Source organism: Postia placenta, assembly GCF_002117355.1.
Source record: "Postia placenta MAD-698-R-SB12 unplaced genomic scaffold POSPLAscaffold_23, whole genome shotgun sequence".
Lineage (NCBI taxonomy): Eukaryota > Fungi > Basidiomycota > Agaricomycetes > Polyporales > Adustoporiaceae > Rhodonia > Rhodonia placenta.
In genome coordinates, this window is record NW_020169854.1 from 576,675 (window position 1) to 596,729 (window position 20,055).

A 20,055-nucleotide genomic window follows, 5' to 3' on the forward strand; every position below is an offset into this window, starting at 1 on the left:
AGTATAGTACATTCGTACAACATTGTCCGACTTTGTGCGCATCGTACACACCGTGACATGCACGCCGGCTTTTAGACAGCCTCGCCAACGCCCGACGGGAGCTCAGCGACGTAGCGGTTCGTCTTCCCGCTCAGCTCAGCCTGCCGCTTGAGCGCGTTCGGCGCGTCGCGCGGGTCCATCAACATCTCTACGAGCTGAATCTTGTCTGCCGCGGCAAACGTCGGGTCGTCCAACAGTGTTGACAGCTCGGACTTATTCCGCACCAGGTACGACAGGCAGTTCTTACCCTCCTGTCCTCCGAGCGTGTCGAGCAGCTGTGTCCATTTCCTGCAGTACCCGGTCAGAATGCGCACTATGGATACACAAGCTCGGTGCGCACCAATTCGAGATGTCGTTGTACTTGCGCTCCATCCCGTGCAGGTACCGCTCGATCGTGTAGCCCTTGTTGTTCAGCACAAAGATGATCGGCTTCACGCCCGAGCGCATCATCACCGACAGCTCCTGCACCGTCAGCTGCCTACGCACCGTGTCAGCAATCCATATATACTCAGTCAGGCCACAGGAGCACTCACAGACTACCATCGCCGATGAAGAGGATCGTGCGCTTGTACCCCAGGTCTACGCCCGCCAGCGCCGCGCCCAGCGTGCTGCCGACCGTCCAGCCGATCGAGCCCCATAGGATCTGACTCACGAATACCGCCCCACGCGGGAACGGCACCTCGAGCACACCAAAGCTCGACGTGCCCGTCTCCGCGACGATGATGTCCTTCGGGCGGAAAAACTGGCCCATGCGGGGCCACAGCCACGACTGCGAGATTATGTCGTTGTCTTCCTGCGGCACCGGGAACACGAACGGGGGCACCGAGATCTGCTTCGCGCCCTCGTGGAATGGCTGCAGGCGGGTGGTCAGCTTCGGTAGAAGACGCTTCATGCCGATGCCCGGGAACATTGCAAATTGCACACGTATATGATCGGAGTGCAGCTATGCCCTATATTAGCGGGTCCACCAACCTACTTCTGATGAACGCGCACCTCGATCGTACGCGATGCGGGGATGTGGTAGGTGAAGTTGCCAGTATTGAAGTCACTCTTCAGAGCACCGATAGACAGAATGAGCTTCGCGCTCTCAACCTTTTCCTTGATATCTGGATGGCTGATCGAGCCGACGTAGATCTGTCACAATGTCGTCAGCGGGGCCTAACATGCGCAACGGATGATGTGACGTACGCCGCCGTACCGCTCGTAGCTCTCGTCGACGGCGGTCTTGCCCATTGGGGCGGCGTACACGGGGAATCCCGTGCGCTTCACGAGCTCAGCGATCTCCTGCTTCACCCCATGCCGGATAGCGCACGCGTCGGCGAGGATGATCACGTCCTCGTCCGCCTCCTGGACGAGCTTCACAATTTCGTCGAGAGCGAACTGCTCCACGTCAGGGTCGTTGTCCGGCGGGTTAGAGTTGATTGGGGTCTTCAGACGATACGAGGGTATGCGCTCGTATGCGAGATCGGTTGGCAGCATGAGGTACACGGGGCGCGCCTGTAACCACCACATCAGTGCTGTTGATGTGTCAAGGACCGGTGACATACCATGACCAAACAGTCTGTAAGAATTCGGTCGATCTGAGCAGCAGCGGTGTCCTTTGACTCCAGACTTGCCGCAGAGATTGTGACTTGCTCAGCGGCCCGGTAGTACGCGTCGAACCTGGGTCGAATGGTAGAATGATCAGATTGCGGGTCTCACGACGGCGAGGACGAGCTTACCGTCCATCACCGAGAGTGTGATGGAGCATGGGCTTGTTCTTCTGCTGAGAAGTACTGGGGACACCAACGATATGCAATACAGGGACATGTTCGGAGAACGCTGCGCAATGTACGATGAGTATCTGCTTCAAATACACACATGGTCATACAGCAGCTTACCTCCGGCAATACCATTTATCGCACTCAGTTCACCAACGCCGAAGCTGCGCATATATGAGCAATCGACATGTCCAGGAGACGAGATGCACGTACGTTGTAAGGACGACACCAAGACTTGTTTCCTTCACGCGCGCATAGCCATCAGCCGCGTATGCAGCGTTGAGTTCATTGCTAGATGAACGGACGCGAGTATGGGTACATATATGCGCGCTCGGTATACGTGCAGACTTACCAGTTGCCGACCCAATCTATTTTGGGGTGATCTTCGACAAAGTCCTAGCAGCACGAGTCAGACCCGAACAGGTATGAGCCTGGTCATAGATGTACGTACAAGGAAGCCTGCAAATTAGGATGAGACGTGCACAACGGGTAGAGCAACTGCCGGGCCGACTCACCAAGATTGAAATCTCCTGGAACTCCGAACATTTTCTGCAATGGAATGGTCAAGAGACCTCCATGAGCTGAGGGTGGCAGAAGAGACGTACCGTGACGCCGAGCTGCACAAGCCTTTCGACAAGATACTGTCCGACAAAGATCTGCTCGCCAGATTCGGGAGACTGCTCATGGGCCTTTACGGTGGAGAGCTCGTGTCGGAGGCGGTTGACCTCAGCCTGGAGCTGCGCTACAGCGGCAGTCGACATTCTGGTGGAGGGGTTGTGTTGTGAAGATGGGAAAATTGTTGGTGGATGGTACGTGCGGCGGAGACGGGTTATATAGGAAGTGGGCGCGGAGGGGATAGGCCAAGGCCATGACGCCGGCTGGATGGGCCTCGCACAGCGGCCAGTTCGTAGTCTGACGTCGATGCGCCACCTTCAAATTCCTGCTCAGATAAGATGCTGACATCAAATTAAGTGCCTGTTATCTTCCCGATCAAATTCCGATGGGGAATGTTATCGAGCGAGCATTGTCTGGAATATCAAGTCAGCCAGACGGTAAACCTACACCAACACATACGCCGGCTTTTTCAGCCTGATAATGCCCTCGCCCACCTCACACAAGCTGCGTTAATGCGGACCACCTTGTGCCTCTCTCCCCCCTCGGAGCGCCCATGGTCTAGACTCGACCATCTCGTCGCCTCCAGGCTGCCTCCCACAAGTATCCTGTGCTCCCGTATAGGACTCGTTCCTGTCCGTCTTGCCCAGCCACTCATCGACCTGTTCTCCTTCAACCACGGTTCGCCGAGCTCGCAGAATTGAGGAAGCCGGCCTAGACTGGACGGATCTTATAGCTGATTCTGGAAGGCGAAGGCAAGCCACAGTAAGAGACACTCAGCAATAGCAAATTGCGCGCGCATGCGTATTCGACGTCACAGCGTTCATCAGCCGTATCTGCGACTGGTCCGCTGCGATAGAAAATTTAATCTGCTGCACTGTGCTACGGACGCATTCGGCGTCTGTGCATTAATCGCTTGAGAGTTTCTTCGTTGCATTCGCCGATGTCTTCCTACAGAATCCAAGAGACTCTCAGGCAGCGATGGAGCGAGTTGTCAGCGTCAGGGTATTGCTTACGACGGCAATTGAGTATGGGATTAAGCTGTCAGAGTTTGCTGGGTGCGGAGCACTCGGCTCAACATTCGGCCAAGCCTCTACGTTTCAGAACCTCCCCGCGACTGCAAAAAAGGCTGCTGCGTGTGCCCGTATACTTTCGAATATCTCGGTACCGTGTAAGCTGCTTCGCACGGCGGATCGTGGCCCGAGATCGTGTTGTCCACCTGCACGCGGCATCGTGCCAGTCTCCCGTAGACAGTCAAGTGTACGGTATTGCATTTGACGGATTGCCGCCGATAGTGTCGTTAGCAAAACTGCGCCCAATCGCCGCGCCTGGCGTAGCGGGTTGTCGGTCTTCCAGTGTCCCTTGTGTATTCCTTCCAGCCGTTGTACATAGCGCAGGTCAGCAGATTTCTTCCACTCCTGCGAGGTGTGTCCAACGTGCGCATGCATTGACTGCTCTGCAGCACAGATTACGATGGACGACATTAGGCTGATACTATCGCGCACGGCATCGAAATGTCGCATTCGGGTTTTCCGCAGGCCAGTGACGCGTCCCAGTTCTCATAGTCCTCTTTGGCTGCCGCAGGAGCTGTGGGAGGAAATCGCAAAATATATCGACAGCCGACATACCTTGTCTAACTGTAGCCTGACCTGTCGCGCATGGGAAGCCGCATTCCGCCCTATGCTCTTCCGCTGGTTCTGCGTCAACAATCGCAACCTTCGCCGTGCACACAGCCTGCTGCTTGCAAATAAGCAAATCGGGACCTACGTCAGATATCTCACATTCAATGACTTCGAATCCTGGTCCGCGCATTGGCAGCAGCAGCAGCACAAAACTCTGGTGTTCATCCTCGCCCAGTTCCCGCAGGTGACCAATCTCTGCCTCAAAGTGCATGTCCTCACGCCGTCCACGCTGGATGCGCTGGCGCTGCTCTCGCCATCCGTGCAATTCCTGGCAGTGGGGACGCTGATGGGTGCAACACCTGACGCTTTCACGCGGCTCATTCGCGCGTTCTCTAATTTGCGTACGCTGTCGATCGAGGAAGAGCTCTTCATCCATCCAGAAGGCAAGGAGATATCCTCTGCATCTGCTATGCAGCGGATCATGCGACCGCTCCGCATCACGTTCACGCCACCGGCCCAGAGAGAGCGTGACTGGTATCACCGGGCGATTGATACCGTCTCATGGAATAAACGCGACCGCACCATAAGGGGCGACCCAAGGGCACTGGCCGCCTTGCTGCAGGATGCAGCCCCGTCGCTGACATGTCTTCGTCTGTGTCACCGGTACTGGTATGATGGTAACACGGGTGCGTCCATAAGGCACAGACAGCCAACTTCTAGTGTCTGACCTTCCGCTGGCTGCCACGTCCACTAGCGTTCGGCAAAAAGGACAATCCGAGCATCACTTCCATGGAGTTCTGGACGTACGACAAGTATTGGACACCACGATTCTTGTCGCAGGTCCGGCCTGCGAAAATTCGCGTGATCAAGTTTATGGACTTCTCAACCAGTCCGTCGGAAGACACCACAGAACTTCTTCGCGCGTTGGAACCACTCTTATCTAGGGCCGTCTTCCCAGCATTGCAGAGAGTGACTTTCGGTGTCCGCTTCTCGAGCTCCGTGTCTTTGGGCTGCACATACATCCAAGCGCTCCTTCCCCATCTCGATGCTGAAGGACTCTTAGAATTTAAGGTCCATCATCCCTAAAGCTTGGTAGCAGCGTCGTGGCGGACTTCACGTACATTCATGCCCCTTTTCAGGTGATGATACGTAGCACTCAGAGGTGAGTTGCCAGCTTTCGTGAAGCTCGTTGTATGACAAATAGATGTGGCCAGCGCAAAGAAGGGGAGATTGCTCGATCGCGACTGCATTCAACTAGATGGTGATACGAGCTCCAATTATATGCTGCATATCAGCTCCTGTCTAACTCTTACTTACTCACGTCTTGGGGGTGTAGAACCGGAGCGTCTGCGTGGCAGCGACTGTAATACTGTCCTGGAGGGCCGTCTGTTGCGATTCTGTATCATATAGGCGAACTGGGCGTTCCTATGTCTCAAGACCCGTAGGAGGGCCGTGTCTTATCCGACATGAGGATATGGAGCGTGATTAAGCGAAATACTTTGTATAAACATTAGATGACGCCGATTGGAGTGGAGGTCCACTTCGTTCTTGAGAAGTGTTCTGAGTTACTCGGATCTGCTACTGGGCACCACCAATAATTTCTGCAACCACCCTCAACGACATCCTTGCAGGTCGGCGCGACCTTAACGGATTACTCATAGGCACCGCGTGGTGTTTCATCTGCACCCTAGCGAAGATCTCGCTTGGGATTGTGGGTGGATGGAACAAGCCGCGACGGGCCTAACTCAATCTCCGCTTGTGGGAGGAGTGCGAGGTCTTCGCTCAGAATCACCGATTGTAAGTTAATGGGGGCCCGTCTCGAGCTTGCCAACCAATACCTATGTGAATTATACGCACCGCAATGTGTCCTATCCTGTCATAACGTTGCCGTGTGGGCAATCTGGTTGTGGGTGAACTCAGTGTATTGTCTGTTCTATGGACAGAGGTTTTCCGCTACTTGCTCAATCAGGCCTCTGACCTCCTTCCCCTTCAACTCCAGGGACACCCATCTGACAAATTCCTGACTGCGTGTTCTCAAGCAGGAACGCGTCCACTCTAAAAGGGGTGTCAGAAATCAAGACGATACGCTAGGTCATCGAGATATTCGTGCCCTCAGTGTAGGAGTTCGCTAATAGACGAGAATTTGTTTGTGTTTGACACGCTCGACATGTCTGAAAACGGCAATACATGATTGCGCGGCACGGGACCAGTGCCCAGACAAACGGTAATCATCAACTTGGCACAAACTATCAGTCCTTTCAAATGCATCGAGTGCTCCTCATCGACGAAATCGTCGCACGTATCTGTCAATATCTAGTGAAAAATGACCGAAAAGAAGCGGCCGCTCTCGCGAGGAGTTGCAGAGCACTTCACATACCTGCGATTGAGGCTATGTGGGAGACCTCGAATGTCGTTCATATCGTCAAGTTACTACCTGCTGATGCCGGAGCTTGGGATGCTCTCACTGACTCGGAGACAGTGCGACTTTACGTGAGTTTCAGTTACCTCAGCAAATACAGTACCGCTGATATATGGATTTCATAGCATCTGCAAAGGCCCCTGGTCCCAAATGATTTCGCTGCGGTTATGAAGTATGCACCGCTTGTGAAGCACCTGGAGAAGTCCTGGTTATACTTTTCATTCGGCACCCGTCCTGAAAATTTGGCAGTCTCATCCGAGACACTGAAGGCCATTGCAGAACAATGTCCCTCCATCGTCCTTTTTCCAGCGCTTATCGCCCTTGATTGGCCATTGCACTCTTGCTCGTCGACTTGCGCCAAGGATTGCAATGATTGGGTGGATATGCCGTTGTTCATCGGACCCAAACTTTGGCGGGTCGTGATCACAGAACTCGACGAGGATCACCGCCCGTTGATCGGAATCCTCAACAAAGTGAAGGCCGATTGCCCTTTAATTGAGGAGCTGGTCTTTGAGAATTCCGATCAAAAGCGGACTGAAGATGTGTCCGAACATGTATCTTCTGTCATCGGCGAGTTGAAGAGTCTACGAATTCTTCGCTGTGGTGGTGAACATTCATACTCGCCTGCAACGCTCTCCTATGGTGGTATTTCCTTAACCTCGTCTGCGCTGTCCCGTCTCGGCAAGTGGTCCTACCTACATGACTTATCTCTCAAATTTTCCAAGACTCGTCCGGTCCCTCCTATGTGCGACACGGATTTCGTAGCACTCCGGACCTTGGCGATCCATCACGACAATTTGGCCGGATATGTCATGTCCGCGTCTTCTGTCAAGCTACCGTATGTGAGATCGGTCCGTATTACGTGGGGTTCACTTCCCGAAAACCGCGACATCAGGGAGCTTTTCCAGGCAATCCGCTCCCAGTTCTCACCCCTCCAGCTCTCTTCTCTCACAATCGACTCTGACTTGACCGTCCTGGGTGACGTGTACAGACAACGCATTACCCTACGCTCGACTTATATAAAGCCTCTCCTCGACTTTCACAAACTCGAGGAGGTCCTTATAGTCGCATGCTGGATAGCGGAGTACGATGACGAGATTCTGATAGACATGGCTTCCTCATGGCCAAATCTTAGGAGGCTAATTTTGATACCAGAAGATGCCGATGATGCGGACTTCATTATACGAGCCACATTGCGTCCTCTCCAAGCGTTCGCGTTCCACTGCCCGCACCTCGAGTGCCTCAAGTTAGTCTTTCACGCGGACGGGAATAAGATCCCTGCCGTGCTGCCGAATACGAAGCGAGAATGTCTACCCCAGAACCTCGACTACATTAATATCGGACCTTCGACCACGTCCGGCTCCCTCAGCGAGATCGCGGCTTTCCTGGCCAAGATTTTCCCCGCGCTGTGCGAAATCGACTCTGATGTTATACTCAGTGAGGACTGGAAGATCATCAATGGCTTCCTCACTGTGCATCGCGGAGTCCGCGAAGAAGGGAGGCAGGAGGCGCGCGACGAGATGCCGGCTGCAGCAGCAGGCACCGACTAAGCTTGCAGGGAGCGGTGAGTAGCTTCAGACTCAACTTGCCCAGAAGAAAGTGTTTCATTGAACAGATGTCCCCAACAGCATACTAATTGGTCTGCTACTGCCAGATGTACGTATGTTGGGAGCAAAAATCTTGGCGTTTTTGTAACATCGTCTTGTCTCACTAGTACTAGGTCTAAGTGCAATTGTAGGCAGATATCGGAAGGACGCAGTCGTAGCTCACAAGTTAGGGTAGAAACGACAGCCGCAGTTTCTCCCTATCCTCAGAACAGAGACATTTTAGACAAACAAACAAAAGTTACCAATATTGTCCTGTTCACCTCATCCCACGCGTGTCCAAAGCAATGCACTCCCGTATTGGACGTCTGCTCTATACTCTATCCATAGCAGTATCCACCCACTGAGCAGGTCCGTGACCCCAAGAGAACACCTTTTCCCGTATTACTCTCCCTTGACCGCGGCGCTCCGCTAGGGGTTCCCTGGAACCGTCCCACGGCCCCACAGCGCAGGCGGCGAAGAGACGTCTACGCATAACAAATACAAGAGCGGTGATGATGACACAACGGCAGCGAAACAGGATGCGACAAAAGAGACGATCTATGCATCCTTTTCGAACTCGATACCCGAGTCGCTCACGTTGTTGTCGTTGAACACAGGGCGCGTCTTGGCAAGGCCCTCCGAATTCTTGTAGAAGACGATATTGCCCTCATCCTCGACGAACTAGAGGAAAATATCAGTCTCTGAACACAATTCGGTAAACGTACACCGACCTTGCACTCCTTGAACACGCGGTACATCTCTGACCAGCCGCCTGGACGACCCTGCAGACGGACCAGACCAGCCTGCGACAGTCTCTTGTGAAGTGCATCGGATGCCTCCCATCTACGACCAGGCACCAATGAGTACAGGTCCATCCAGTGACAAGTGGTTCAATACATACGCGTTGTAATGAGGGATCTTACTCGCCACATGGTGCGCAACGTGTGTCTCAGAGATACCGTGTGTAAGGTGAGCGCCGAGCCAGCCCATGATCTTTCCACAGTCACCAAGAAGGTTGCGGTCGAGCGTTGCAAGGGCACCACGAGGGAAGGTGAACTCAGGAGCGCGGTAGTGAGGAAGCACGGGGTCAGTATGTTGGAGGAAAGTGATGAGCACAAGCCAGTGGTTCACCCTACGGAATCCGCAAGGTGAGGGACGAACATCACAGTAGCAGCAGTTGGCCTCACCAGACATAAGGAACAAGGTAGACACGGAAAACCTCGGCGAAGCCACGGTAATGGATGGCGGCAAGAACGGCACCAAGCCAGAGGACAATACCAAGGTCGGAAATCAAGATCTGGTCACGGTGATGGGGCGCAAACATCACAGCAGATGGGTTGAAGTCTAGAATAGTGGAACCATTGAACACTACAGTTGCTACATATCGAATTAGAGCGCTTACGGTTGGTGCCTTTGGGGTAACGCTTCTGTCCTGATGCGTTTCTCACGATGTACGCCCACCATCCAACGAGCTGTGATTAATTTGGCATGAACGGAGGTAAGAATAAGCTCCAGGAAACAGGGTACAAACCAGGTAGCTCGCAGCTCCCAACGCGGCTCCAATGGGAGAGTCACCGAGCGCCTCCACGAACTCCTTCTTGATCTCGTCCGAGACGCTCGCACCGTACAGGTCTTCCTTCTCGGGATTGAAGGCAGGCAAGCCAACCTGCGAACGCGTTCTGGGCACAAATACTTGGTCCTGAGTCATGTGGCCTGTAGAGGCATGGTGCTTCGCGTGCGTAATCCTCCAGGAGTGATAAGGAACGCCGAGTCTATATTACGCCGTAATCATTACGAACGCGTCTCAGTACGCGAACCCAGGGCAACGCGGGCGGAAGATACGCACGCAGAGTGAAGGACCCAACCGACCGCATTGTTGAGGGCCTTGGACTCCGAGAACGCCTGGTGACCACATTCGTGCGCGAGGACCCAAAGGCCGGTGCCGATGAGGCCATTGGCGAAGCCGTACAGCGACCAGAGCGCGACGCGGGCGAATGTGTACAGGTAAGGGCTTGACAGACTGACATACTCAGGCGTGATGCGCGCATCGAGGAAGACAGCAAGCTTGTAGATACAGGCGACGAGGAACATGTCGTACACTCTGCAATGCTTCGTCAGTCCACGACATGGTGCAATGGGACGTGTACTCACACATAGCTTAAGGACCTGAGGGCGGACCGCTTGTAGCAGTGGGCCCTGGAAGCACGACCAATCAGAATTGATGCGTTGGCACATGCCAGCAATGCACATACGGAATAGCCGAAAGCAAGTCTTTTATTGTGAGGTCGGGGATGAGGAAGGGGGCCTGCTCGATGGTGGTTCTCGTGTCGGAAGTGACCTTGGCCATTTTGGATAGAGTGTCGGAAAGACAAGCACCTGCCGTCGAGGAGGGGGAGGGACGAGAGGCGGAGAAAAAGTCGGGAGAGAAGAGATTTATAGCAGTGGGATTATTGCCGGCGCTTGCCGACTGCTCCGCTCGTTGGGGCAACTTGGCGCGCACTCGTCTTTGCTCTCTCCTCGACCGGTCTCTACGCTGCCCGTCTCTGTTCTCGCCCTCTTCTCGACCGATTCGAGCTCTCTGCTGTCGTCCTTATTTGTTGTCCCGACTAGCGCAATTCCTACATCAACGCCGTACACAACGTTTGATCCCTTTGTGGCTCAGCGTGAGACACCACCGCGGTGGCCTTTGACAGATAAACAAGGCTTTTCTGTGTCTCCGTGATCTTCCTCTCTTCGAATATCTACCCAATTGCCTCCTCTTCCTTGATAACTTCCAAATGCTCTTGCCCGTCGTCACCCGGAGAACACGTTGCTATCACCTGTGGACGGCGACTTCTTATCGAGCGGCTGCAGGCATCTGTGACAGTGTAAATGTGCGCAGTGGCTAACCGATGTTCGTCCCGTGTCTCCCCGAGAGCTCAGGTCTTGATACTTGTGTTTTTTTCATCGCGGATCTGGCCCGCGGTCACGAATGACATCCCACGCAGATGTTCACAGGCATCTAGCCCCCGCGCTTGTAGGATCATGGCTGTCAGTTACACCATTCGCTCCCGCATTTCTATGATCATGGTGGGCAGTCACGCCACCCTCTACGTTTAGTCGCAGCCGAAGAGTTGCCTGATTTTGCCCAATTTTGAAATATCAGAACATGCATCGGACTTCGTGCGTCCCAACTTACGTTGATTGATTCTCGACTGGGCCCTTCTACGCTGCGGTCTGTCCGTTCCATCATTGCGATTATGACGTCCTTCCATTGTTGTAGTGCAAACAGTGCTCATGTCCGCATAGAACTCTGGCGGATTCCTCACTGTTTCACCTTCCCTGCCTCGGTGTATGTCTGGATATCTAGGAACTCGTCTCACGTGAACGAATCACACTGCGAGCGACTCTCAGCAATGCGGGACGTCCACAAGGGGCGCACGAGTTCAACTGTATGCTGACGAATAGCTCCATGTGGGTGATCTGCCTTGCACTTCTCAGCTGCATGCACAGGGTCCGCACTACCTACGGGTATCACATGTATGTCTCCGGCAAGGCGGACAACCATGACACTGCCACTATCGGTACCGTATCTTCCTTCGTAAGCTGGAGCACGGGTCTCGTGGAGTACGTGACCATGCTTCTAAGCCTTGACTTCTTGGTCTTGTTCCATAGCTCCGCGGGCCGCGGTCTTGCTGTAACGGCTGAATGTTTCCCTCTTCTGTGACACTTGAGGCGCATCATCGTCATTCTCAAAGGGTGCTGCGTCGACAAATCTGCTTTGAACACGCCATCGTTAATTGTAGAACATGCTGAGTGCAAGCGTGGTGTCTAGGCTAACATCGATCCCAACTTCATCTAGTCTTATAGATGCGATTAGGAACTGTGGACACTCGCTAACGCGTCAAACGTGCGGCGGCAGAATCAGTAGCGATAGACCTCCCTCGCAGGAGTTACAGATAGGTGGCATGGAGCATAGCGGCGTTCGGCACCTCGGGGTAACATGCCCTCATCCCTCAGAGGTTGTTCGCGGCAGCCGCGCCAATGTCTCAATTTTTGTCCGTTTGTCGAGGCCTGCCCCGTCGCTCTCTCCTTCCGGAAGCAATGTCAGACAGCGATAAACTCAGCACCACATGACACGATACCAGTAGCTTCCTCAATCTGGCCGTTAGGCACTGAGCTAAGTCCCTTCAGCGCGGGATAGATTTATTGTCGATTACTGACCATGACGGCGAGGGGAGAGGGGATTACAGTAAACATCTACCTCATTATTCTCACTTGGCAGCCTATCTTTGATCGGCCATCCACCGACGTCTCTGCGCCACTGCCGACCCCTGTCGCGAGCTTCCGCCCCACCTTGCCCCAAAGTATGATTTGCGAGGAGAGGTGTATCGTTATTGATTCTGCAGTCATATATGATGTCAAAAGTGATGTGCATGTATAGTGCGCATGATCATGATTGCCGGAGTGGAACGCAACAAATCGTTGTTACCTTGTGGTGGCAGATCGTCACAATAGATTGTAAGCTCTACTACCCATACTTTTCAATATCTAACAATGATGATCTGCTGAAGTAAGGCCCGAATCAACCACGATACTCGACCCACGGTAGCACTTTCGAATGCGACGGCCATATATGCAACAATAACCAGCGCATGTACTGTCTGCAGAGAAGCACCGCCGATGGGGGGCACGCGTAGGCGTTTCCGTGCCGTGATTGTGTCTGCGAACTATCTACTCAAGTCCGGCATTTGAGAGTCAGACAATGCAATGGCCGTGTCAGTTCTAGTGGTGAGAATGTCGACGTGCGCAGAAAGAGAAGTACTCATGCACTTACATAGATATTAGACCGCTGACTCGGTCCTTTGCATGGCTCTGCAGCGCTTCCAATAGCGATAAGCCCCCCTTGCAAATCACACTTTGGGGCATGCGTGAGGCAGAAGACACAGTAGTAGGTGGCAGCAGCTCAGAACCTACCGTCGAGCCCTTGGGCTTTCAGTGACCTCGTTGCGTTATCACATAACAACTGTGGTCATCTCGCAATACGGCTCATCGATTCCTCCTCCTTTGCTTTGTAGAGCTGGCGGCGTGTCTTCGGAGAGGTGGTCCTCGTCTCTCCACTGCAGTCGTTTTGTAAGTTCTCCCAAGGAGGTCTATCGGTATTGAGATCCGTCCTCTCAAGCGCTCTATATTAAATATACGTGCCAATGCTGTCCCGCACGTTTGTGCCGCCCGCTCGCTATAATTATGGTGCCCATGCTCGTGTGCTGCAGGGCGCTCTGGGTCCCGTGTTGGAACGCCGGGTCGAGACTCGGTTCGCTCGGTTGTATCCAAACAGGGTTTATAGTGATCATTACTCAATGATCCCCATCCATTTCGACACATCGAGCTGCATCAATCTCTGTGAAATGGTGCTCTTTGTTACCGGGATGTTCCACATCGCGATGTAGCACGTGCGGAACTGGCCCAACGATCTGCTTACTGCGCGGCCTTTGCAGGATCCGTCTCACGTTTCAACCGTACATTTGGAGATCTGTACTGGTATCGACAGTGAACAGGTCGCGCAGATTTCGCAGCGGCTCAATTTCCGCGGCATTGGGACCAAGTCCCCGACTGCTCATTGCCGAAGACATGCCGAAGACCCAGACCACGATGTCAATTTGTCAACGCGAGGATGGAGAGAGCCCAGTACTAGTGCCGAGGAACAGAGATGGTAGACCAACAATTCGGATTTACTTCACTCTTCTCCCCCAATCGCGTGTTGGGGTAGCTCGTGTATACGGCCGCTACCACCTATATCGGCGTTTCTGATAAGTACAAACACTATGAGACACCAAGAAGTAGGTTCTGCTCGCTATAATATATGCAATGGGTCTAATAGGCGTTAAATACTGGTTCATTTGTCCATCTGGAATACAAAGCACGGCCTAGGCCAATGTCCGCAGTCGTTCGCTCAAACCGTCCAGGAAGGCAAATGCATCCTTCGTGATCGTTCGCCCGCTGCTTTTATTTATGGTGGCCCCAAACTCGACCACCATCTGCGCGATGGCCTGATTGTTCCGCGCGCGGGCCACGTCCCGCCGGAGGAGCCACAGCTTGTTCTGTTTGGCATAGCGTCGCTGCACCGGCGCATTTTCCCTTGCCTCAGCGCTATCCCGCGGCAGTGACGTGCGCATTGGCCGGACATACACGGACGGGTCCGCGAGCTGCTTGTACAGCGCGTCCAAGAAGGCAAAAGCCTCCTTCGTCAGCGTCCGCGAGCGGTGTGTCTGCAGGACCTGCACGAACTCGTCGACAACTTCCGCGAGGGCCTCGTTATTTGTCACTTGCGATACTGTGCGCCTCAATTTCGCCAGGTGTGCGGCCTTTGGGAGTTGTGCGGACCCCTTGCCCTGTGTATTCTCGTCGCCGCTGCTGAGCACGATCGTCGTCTCAGTAGTATTTGACTTCTTGCCCTCTGCGGCATTGACACGGACGCCGTTCACCATTGCGTTGCGATTTGCGAGCACCGGTCGCTCCCCTATCTGGAGATTGGCAAGTTCATTCAGAATGCCCACCATGTCGGTGTCATTTGCTGGCGGTCGTCGTGCTGGCGGCATAGTGCGCCCCGCAGGCTATTGAATTCGGGTATGTCAGATGACAATACTATAAAGATCAGCGGTTCGAGTTTCACACAACATACCTTAGGATCAAGTGGCGGCCAGACGAATCTGGAGGAAGTAGGGTAGCCATTCTCTCCGAGCAGCTCTCGGAACTCGTTCACCCAATAGTTATAGTCCGGGCACGCCTCGAATTTCAGCCGCCTGCAGTACCGCAGGAACTCCTCGAACTCTGCGGGCAGCCCACGGCAGAGGTCTTCCGGTCGGGCCTTGCGCTTCTCACGGATTAAGCGGTCGTGTTCGGCGTCAGTCCTGGGGACGCCGTTACGTGTCCAGCTGAGTCCACCAGGCGTCAACAGATGAATGAGCATGAGCGCCACCGCCTCCATATCATCGCGCCTTGAGGGCACTTTTGCGCAGCAAGCAAAATTAGGCCTTTTGAGGATCCGACTGCACGGAGCGTAGACGCACCTTTTCCCTTACAATGAACACCCACAGAGGTGAACCAGTAGTTCCCAATGAAGTCGCGCGGCTCCTTGCTATCAGGTATGTGTCGTCTGGTAGTCTGATCGATGAAGAATTTGGAAAACCCAAAATCAATCATGTAGATGAGCCATTTGTTGGAGCCTAGTCCGACTACACAGTTCCCGAGCTGGATATCTCGGTGCAGGACGCCCTTGCCGTGCATGTGCTCTAATCGGGAGATCTTGAAGTAGGAATGGATGCATAGTGCAAGAGGGAGCGGAGAAGGTTTGGCAAAGATCAACGACGTTGGTAATGAAAGGGTGACTGACCACTTGCATTGCGATACAGCATACGCTCCGTAGGTCCATGACATCCTTGCCACTCTTGCGGAAGAGTGAATCAAGACTGGGGCCTAGCAGATCGATTACAAGGTAATCATATTTGCCTTGCACACCACATGCGTGTAGACTTGGTATACCCATGCCTCCCTGAATGGCAGGGTAGAAGTTGCGCTCGAACATATTAGTGGGACAGTCTACATCTACGGGCTGAAGTTTGACAGCAGCTTGTTGGCCGTTGTAAACGTTGACACCGCGAAAGATGGAGCCTATGATACAACATGCCGGTCGAGTGGGTCATGCGTGTGTACGAGAGTTCATGCCAGAAACTCACCTGAAAATCCGGACCCGAGACATTCCTGCAGCAAGTAATTCGCGACAACGTCAGGGTAGTCATGTTGAGTTTCGGGCATGTGGATTCAGACGCTAGGCGGCTTGAGGCTAGTATATTTGGCACGTCGAAGTCGTCGGAAGATAGGCACAGTAGGCGATAGTCTGCAGATATGTCGGCAGAAGGAGACTCAGATGAGAAGGCAGATCTGTCAGGTACGCAGCACATGCGTGTGCCAGCCAGAAGTCAGAGTGAACGCGTGGTCGCGCGCTGAGCAAGCTATGAAGGTCTGTATTTATCACTGAAGAGCACGCTGGTCGTGGTGGTTGCTGCGAGAGTTGTGCTCGATGCGAGCGGCGGACGGCGGGAGACTTGCGTTGAACGGTCACGTGGCCACCGCGTACGACACGCGTGTGGGAAAACGTAACGACCCTGCCTGAACGCGGTGGCTGGCCGTCTCTGTTCTGCGGGCATTCTCCGCTCTCTTGCCTGTTCAGCGCTCAGCACCTGTGGGCTGCTACGTCTCGGAAATGAGCACGTTGTGCAGCATTACCTCCAGGCCTCGCTCCCTTGACACACAATACTTTGACCAGGACTTTTGAGTTCATCTCCGGCGGCATAGTGGACACGTGTCCAGCCTCAACAACGTGTGCACTCTCGCACACCGCATTGACACCGTCGGTTGAGCTTTCCACAAGCCGCCTCTCGACTAGCTGCTTTGAGTATTCGCGTTGCACTCTCGCCTTACGCCACCACTGGTCTCTGAAAATGGAATGCTCCCTTCGTATCTTATCGTTTCCCATTCGACGGGATCCATCAGGTAAGAGCGTGTCTGCATCCGTAGCGGAGGGCCCCTCGAACCCAAAGGTGTGGCGCTCCTCCTCTTTGGCCCAATCGCGGCCCTGGAACTTCGAAAATCTGTGCTCCACGCTGAGCCTTTTCGGCTTTAGTTTCCATCGATACCATGCCGGAGGCTCGCCGACTGGCCACGGGCGCGCGCTCGAGCACGTCCGGGGCCGCAGATGGTCGGGACCAGTCGTATCTTCTGATCCGTTCTAGACCTCAGTCGGCGGAACGCCTTTGGACCTGTGCATGCAGACACCCGGCACGAGGGTGGCGAACATTCCGCGCGCATCACGGGAATGCTTGTATTGAGCACATCGCGTCAAGCTGTTTCTGCTGTCTCACTGAGGACGCTATGTCTAGCAGGGCCCGGTGACAATAACATTCATGTCTTTGTGGTCCGCCAGAATGGCGCGTCTCACTGCAGCAGACACAGCCTGCCGCGTGCGAAACCTGATCAATCCGAGAGCGCGCGGTGGCACTCGATCAAGAATTGGGCCTGGCTGCCATTTTGGGAAAATTCTGCTGCGTAGTCAAGTGGAACGCTGCTGCCCAAACCTCGATCTTGCTTTGTTGTCAGTCCTCCGTCGACCACGCGGTGCCCCTGCCGGACGCCGGGAGGTATAAAGACCCCTCGCCTCCTCAAGATGCTGCATCTCGTTCCTGCCCATTTGCCTTCAGGCCTTTCGTTCCTTCCTGTCCTTTCCTGTCCTTCTTCAGGGCCGCCCTATACCCGCTATGTATTTCCAGGCGGTCGCCTCGTGCCTTGCTCTCACTTCGGCCGTTACCGCCCAGCAGATTTACGATGTCGTACGCATGCTCTTTCATTTCTTGCACGCGGACGCTCACTGTTCAGCTTGCAGTGGTCGACAACATGGGACCGAAGCGACCTGTTCACATACACCAACCTGAGCCCTAATCCGATTGACTTTGTGACACCGGGTGCTACGGGTTCGGCTGACATAGTTGTGAATGATGGCACGGTGTATCAGGACATGATTGGATTCGGAGCTTCGTTGAGTGAGTTCAATCTCTCTTTTGTTGTGCATGAAGTGCATCAGTTTCTGACGATCTCTGCGCACTGTTTCAGCCGACGCCTCAGCACAGGTTTTGAGCGAATTAAAGGTGCAGTACAGCGTTGCCTCATGATCATTGGTAACATGCAGCCAACACACCTCGCTTAGTCCACCAACTCCGACAATTATTGGGATATCTTGAATTATATGTTTGATCGTATGTGTTGTTCACCCTAGAATAGAGTTAGACTCTGACAATTTTCTACAGCCACAGACGGTGCCGACGCGGCAGGCCTCACGTACATCCGAGTGCCTCTTGGCGCCTCGGACTTCTCCGCAAACAGTATGTCGCAGCATTCCTAAAGTGGTCTCGCACACTCACGATCGGCCAAAATAGCATATAGCTTCGACGATACGAGTGGGGACACAAACCTCGACGACTTCAACATTAACAATGCGCCGTCGTATCTGTACGATACACTTAAGGACATTGTTGGCATTAACAGCCTGCTCAAAATCCACATCTTGCCTTGGTCTCCTGTAACTATCACAAATCACTGTTGTCGGACTATTCTCTGATTGGTCGTGTCAGCCTGGCTGGATGAAGGACAGCGGGACGATGCTCGGTGGCTCGTTCCTTTCGCAATATACGGACACCTGTAAGTAACCATTACTCGTATGACATGACGATCTTTAAGTGAGTCCCACCAGACGCTAGCTATCTCCTGAAGTCCCTGCAGGGTTACCAGAGCCTGGGCTTCAGCGTGTACGCCATCGGCATCCAGAACGAGCCCCAGAACAGCGACACAACGTACCCGACCTGCTCCATCTCTGCCTCGCAGGAAGCTGCGATCGGCACCCAGCTGCGCTCTCTGATGGATAGCAATGGGTTCTCTGACACCATCATCATCGGATACGAGCACAACTGGAACGACGCTGGAGAGTATCCCGTCACGCTGGTGAGCAAAATACTGGTTCCGCTGTCAGTATGTCTGACTGAGTTTGCTGGCCATCATAGATGCAAGATGCGGAGAGCGCGTTCGCTGGTGTCTCCTTCCATTGCTATGCAGGTAGCGTCAGTGACCAGCAGACGTTCTACAACGCGTACCCGAACAAGAACATCTACTTCACGGAGTGCACGGGCGAATTTGGCAGCGACTGGTGGAGTGACATTAAGGTCGGTTTGATGAAAGATGTCCCCCCGGTTCCTATCAACTGATCGGTGTCCTCGACAGTGGTACATGGACAACATGTGATTGTTCCCCATCTGTCATATCTATAAGTAGATCTCGGAACTGATCACATCCTTTCCAGCTTCATTGGCTCTCCCAACTATTACAGCCAGAGTGGGGCGATGTGGAACCTTGCCCTCAATGGCCTCGGTGAGCCCAAGCTCCCTGGAACGGACAGCTGTGGGACGCCGTGCCGCCCGATCGTGACGGTCAACAGCAACGGCACGTACAACTATAATCAGGAGTGTGCGTGGGATCCGGCGCTGTTATTTGTATACAACTTCTGACGTTCAATCTTTGCAGTCTACTCAGCGGCCCAGGCGTCCAAGGCCATCCTGCCGAAAGACTCTGGAGGTCCCTTTGGCCAGCGCATTGAGGTAACTGTTAACGGCGACCTCAACTGGGGCCTGATTGTTAGCGGCTTCGTGACGAACCGTGTCAACTCGAGCGATTGGCCCCGTTACAGTCTCGTCGTGCTCAACTGGTGCGTTTGTAGCCCGCGTAACTGGAGGTTCGACTGCTGACATCGTTCTCACAGGGATGACCAACCCAATGGCTCTTGGGATCCCACTCCCATCACTGCGACCATTGAATTCCGTGGAATGCAGGCCACTTACACTTTCCCTGTCGGCGTGACTACGCTCTGGTGGTACGGCTCACCCCAGTAAGCTTCCACCAACATCACCCTTCGACGACGCGCATAGCGTCTCGATTACGGGAACGTTGCGTTGTTATCATCGCTTACGACCACACTCTTTTCTATCGGCGCTCTCTTTTGCGGTATTTATGAATGCATTAGCAGCGCATAGGCCGCAGGACCAGCTGGACGAGGTCCTAGTGGACCTTGCAGGCTAGGGTTCTACGACACTCTTGCTGCACATCGCTCGTTGATCGACCATGATTGATTATATACTGGGTTTTTTCGTGGCTCTGGTTGTCTTGTCGTATGGTGGAATTGTTGATCAATGCATATTTTTAATTGCTCAGTAATACTGCTGCGCATCCATGAAAAATATAAGTGATAAGTTACTGTTAGGAAACTGTCGAATGGACAAGTCCTTTTTTAAAATTTAAATTCCACGGGTTTATACTCCATACAGCGTAGGTACATGTAGAGTGCAACCAAGCCGGAGGCGGCTTTTAGAAGTGGGCTCCGCGCCCTCATACGGAACCGCCCTGGGGAGGGCGGAAATGGACAAGTCCTTACCACCTCA

The 20,055-nt window shown here is 53.7% G+C and overlaps 7 protein-coding genes across 7 annotated transcripts; 3 read left to right on the forward strand and 4 right to left on the reverse strand.

Annotated features, from left to right (window-relative positions):
• Positions 1-71: 71 nt before the first annotated feature.
• On the reverse strand, positions 72-2,560 carry POSPLADRAFT_1160081 (hypothetical protein; the record flags this gene model as incomplete). Its single annotated transcript, XM_024487498.1, has 13 exons — positions 72-327; positions 380-517; positions 573-982; positions 1,033-1,173; positions 1,228-1,536; positions 1,587-1,701; positions 1,761-1,860; positions 1,920-1,963; positions 2,013-2,090; positions 2,152-2,195; positions 2,251-2,258; positions 2,315-2,348; positions 2,405-2,560. The coding sequence occupies 13 exons, from the start codon at positions 2,558-2,560 to the stop codon at positions 72-74; spliced, it is 1,833 nt and encodes a 610-aa protein (XP_024333348.1).
• Positions 2,561-3,392: 832 nt separating this feature from the next.
• On the forward strand, positions 3,393-8,002 carry POSPLADRAFT_1050740 (hypothetical protein; the record flags this gene model as incomplete). Its single annotated transcript, XM_024480054.1, has 8 exons — positions 3,393-3,582; positions 3,662-3,808; positions 3,874-4,719; positions 4,788-5,104; positions 5,194-5,195; positions 5,695-5,830; positions 6,287-6,523; positions 6,578-8,002. 8 exons carry the CDS (start codon positions 3,393-3,395, stop codon positions 8,000-8,002), a joined length of 3,300 nt encoding a protein of 1,099 aa, XP_024333349.1.
• A 225-nt stretch (positions 8,003-8,227) lies between these two features.
• Positions 8,228-10,429, reverse strand: POSPLADRAFT_1175273 (hypothetical protein). Its single transcript, XM_024488336.1, has 9 exons — positions 10,291-10,429; positions 10,190-10,234; positions 9,885-10,139; positions 9,570-9,810; positions 9,441-9,510; positions 9,226-9,382; positions 8,940-9,170; positions 8,770-8,881; positions 8,228-8,719 (listed from the first exon to the last, which is right to left on the reverse strand). The coding sequence occupies exons 1-9, from the start codon at positions 10,383-10,385 to the stop codon at positions 8,597-8,599; spliced, it is 1,329 nt and encodes a 442-aa protein (XP_024333350.1). The 5' UTR covers positions 10,386-10,429; the 3' UTR covers positions 8,228-8,596.
• A 1,695-nt stretch (positions 10,430-12,124) lies between these two features.
• POSPLADRAFT_1105644 (hypothetical protein) lies at positions 12,125-12,379 on the reverse strand (the record flags this gene model as incomplete). Its single annotated transcript, XM_024483278.1, has 2 exons — positions 12,125-12,197; positions 12,282-12,379. Coding segments are annotated over 2 exons (171 nt in total), but the record flags the coding sequence as incomplete, so codon positions are not given.
• A 408-nt stretch (positions 12,380-12,787) lies between these two features.
• POSPLADRAFT_1037515 (hypothetical protein) lies at positions 12,788-13,734 on the forward strand (the record flags this gene model as incomplete). Its single annotated transcript, XM_024477228.1, has 5 exons — positions 12,788-12,822; positions 12,899-12,968; positions 13,096-13,150; positions 13,291-13,331; positions 13,468-13,734. 5 exons carry the CDS (start codon positions 12,788-12,790, stop codon positions 13,732-13,734), a joined length of 468 nt encoding a protein of 155 aa, XP_024333352.1.
• Positions 13,735-13,944: 210 nt separating this feature from the next.
• POSPLADRAFT_1159809 (hypothetical protein) lies at positions 13,945-15,832 on the reverse strand (the record flags this gene model as incomplete). Its single annotated transcript, XM_024487462.1, has 5 exons — positions 13,945-14,631; positions 14,691-15,025; positions 15,088-15,322; positions 15,411-15,688; positions 15,754-15,832. 5 exons carry the CDS (start codon positions 15,830-15,832, stop codon positions 13,945-13,947), a joined length of 1,614 nt encoding a protein of 537 aa, XP_024333353.1.
• Positions 15,833-17,326: 1,494 nt separating this feature from the next.
• Positions 17,327-19,831, forward strand: POSPLADRAFT_1175275 (glycoside hydrolase family 30 protein). Its single transcript, XM_024488337.1, has 13 exons — positions 17,327-17,403; positions 17,457-17,613; positions 17,684-17,718; positions 17,778-17,826; positions 17,878-17,952; positions 18,007-18,149; positions 18,202-18,268; positions 18,321-18,568; positions 18,628-18,786; positions 18,845-18,861; positions 18,924-19,087; positions 19,145-19,325; positions 19,380-19,831. The coding sequence occupies exons 1-13, from the start codon at positions 17,332-17,334 to the stop codon at positions 19,507-19,509; spliced, it is 1,497 nt and encodes a 498-aa protein (XP_024333354.1). The 5' UTR covers positions 17,327-17,331; the 3' UTR covers positions 19,510-19,831.
• Positions 19,832-20,055: the final 224 nt, after the last annotated feature.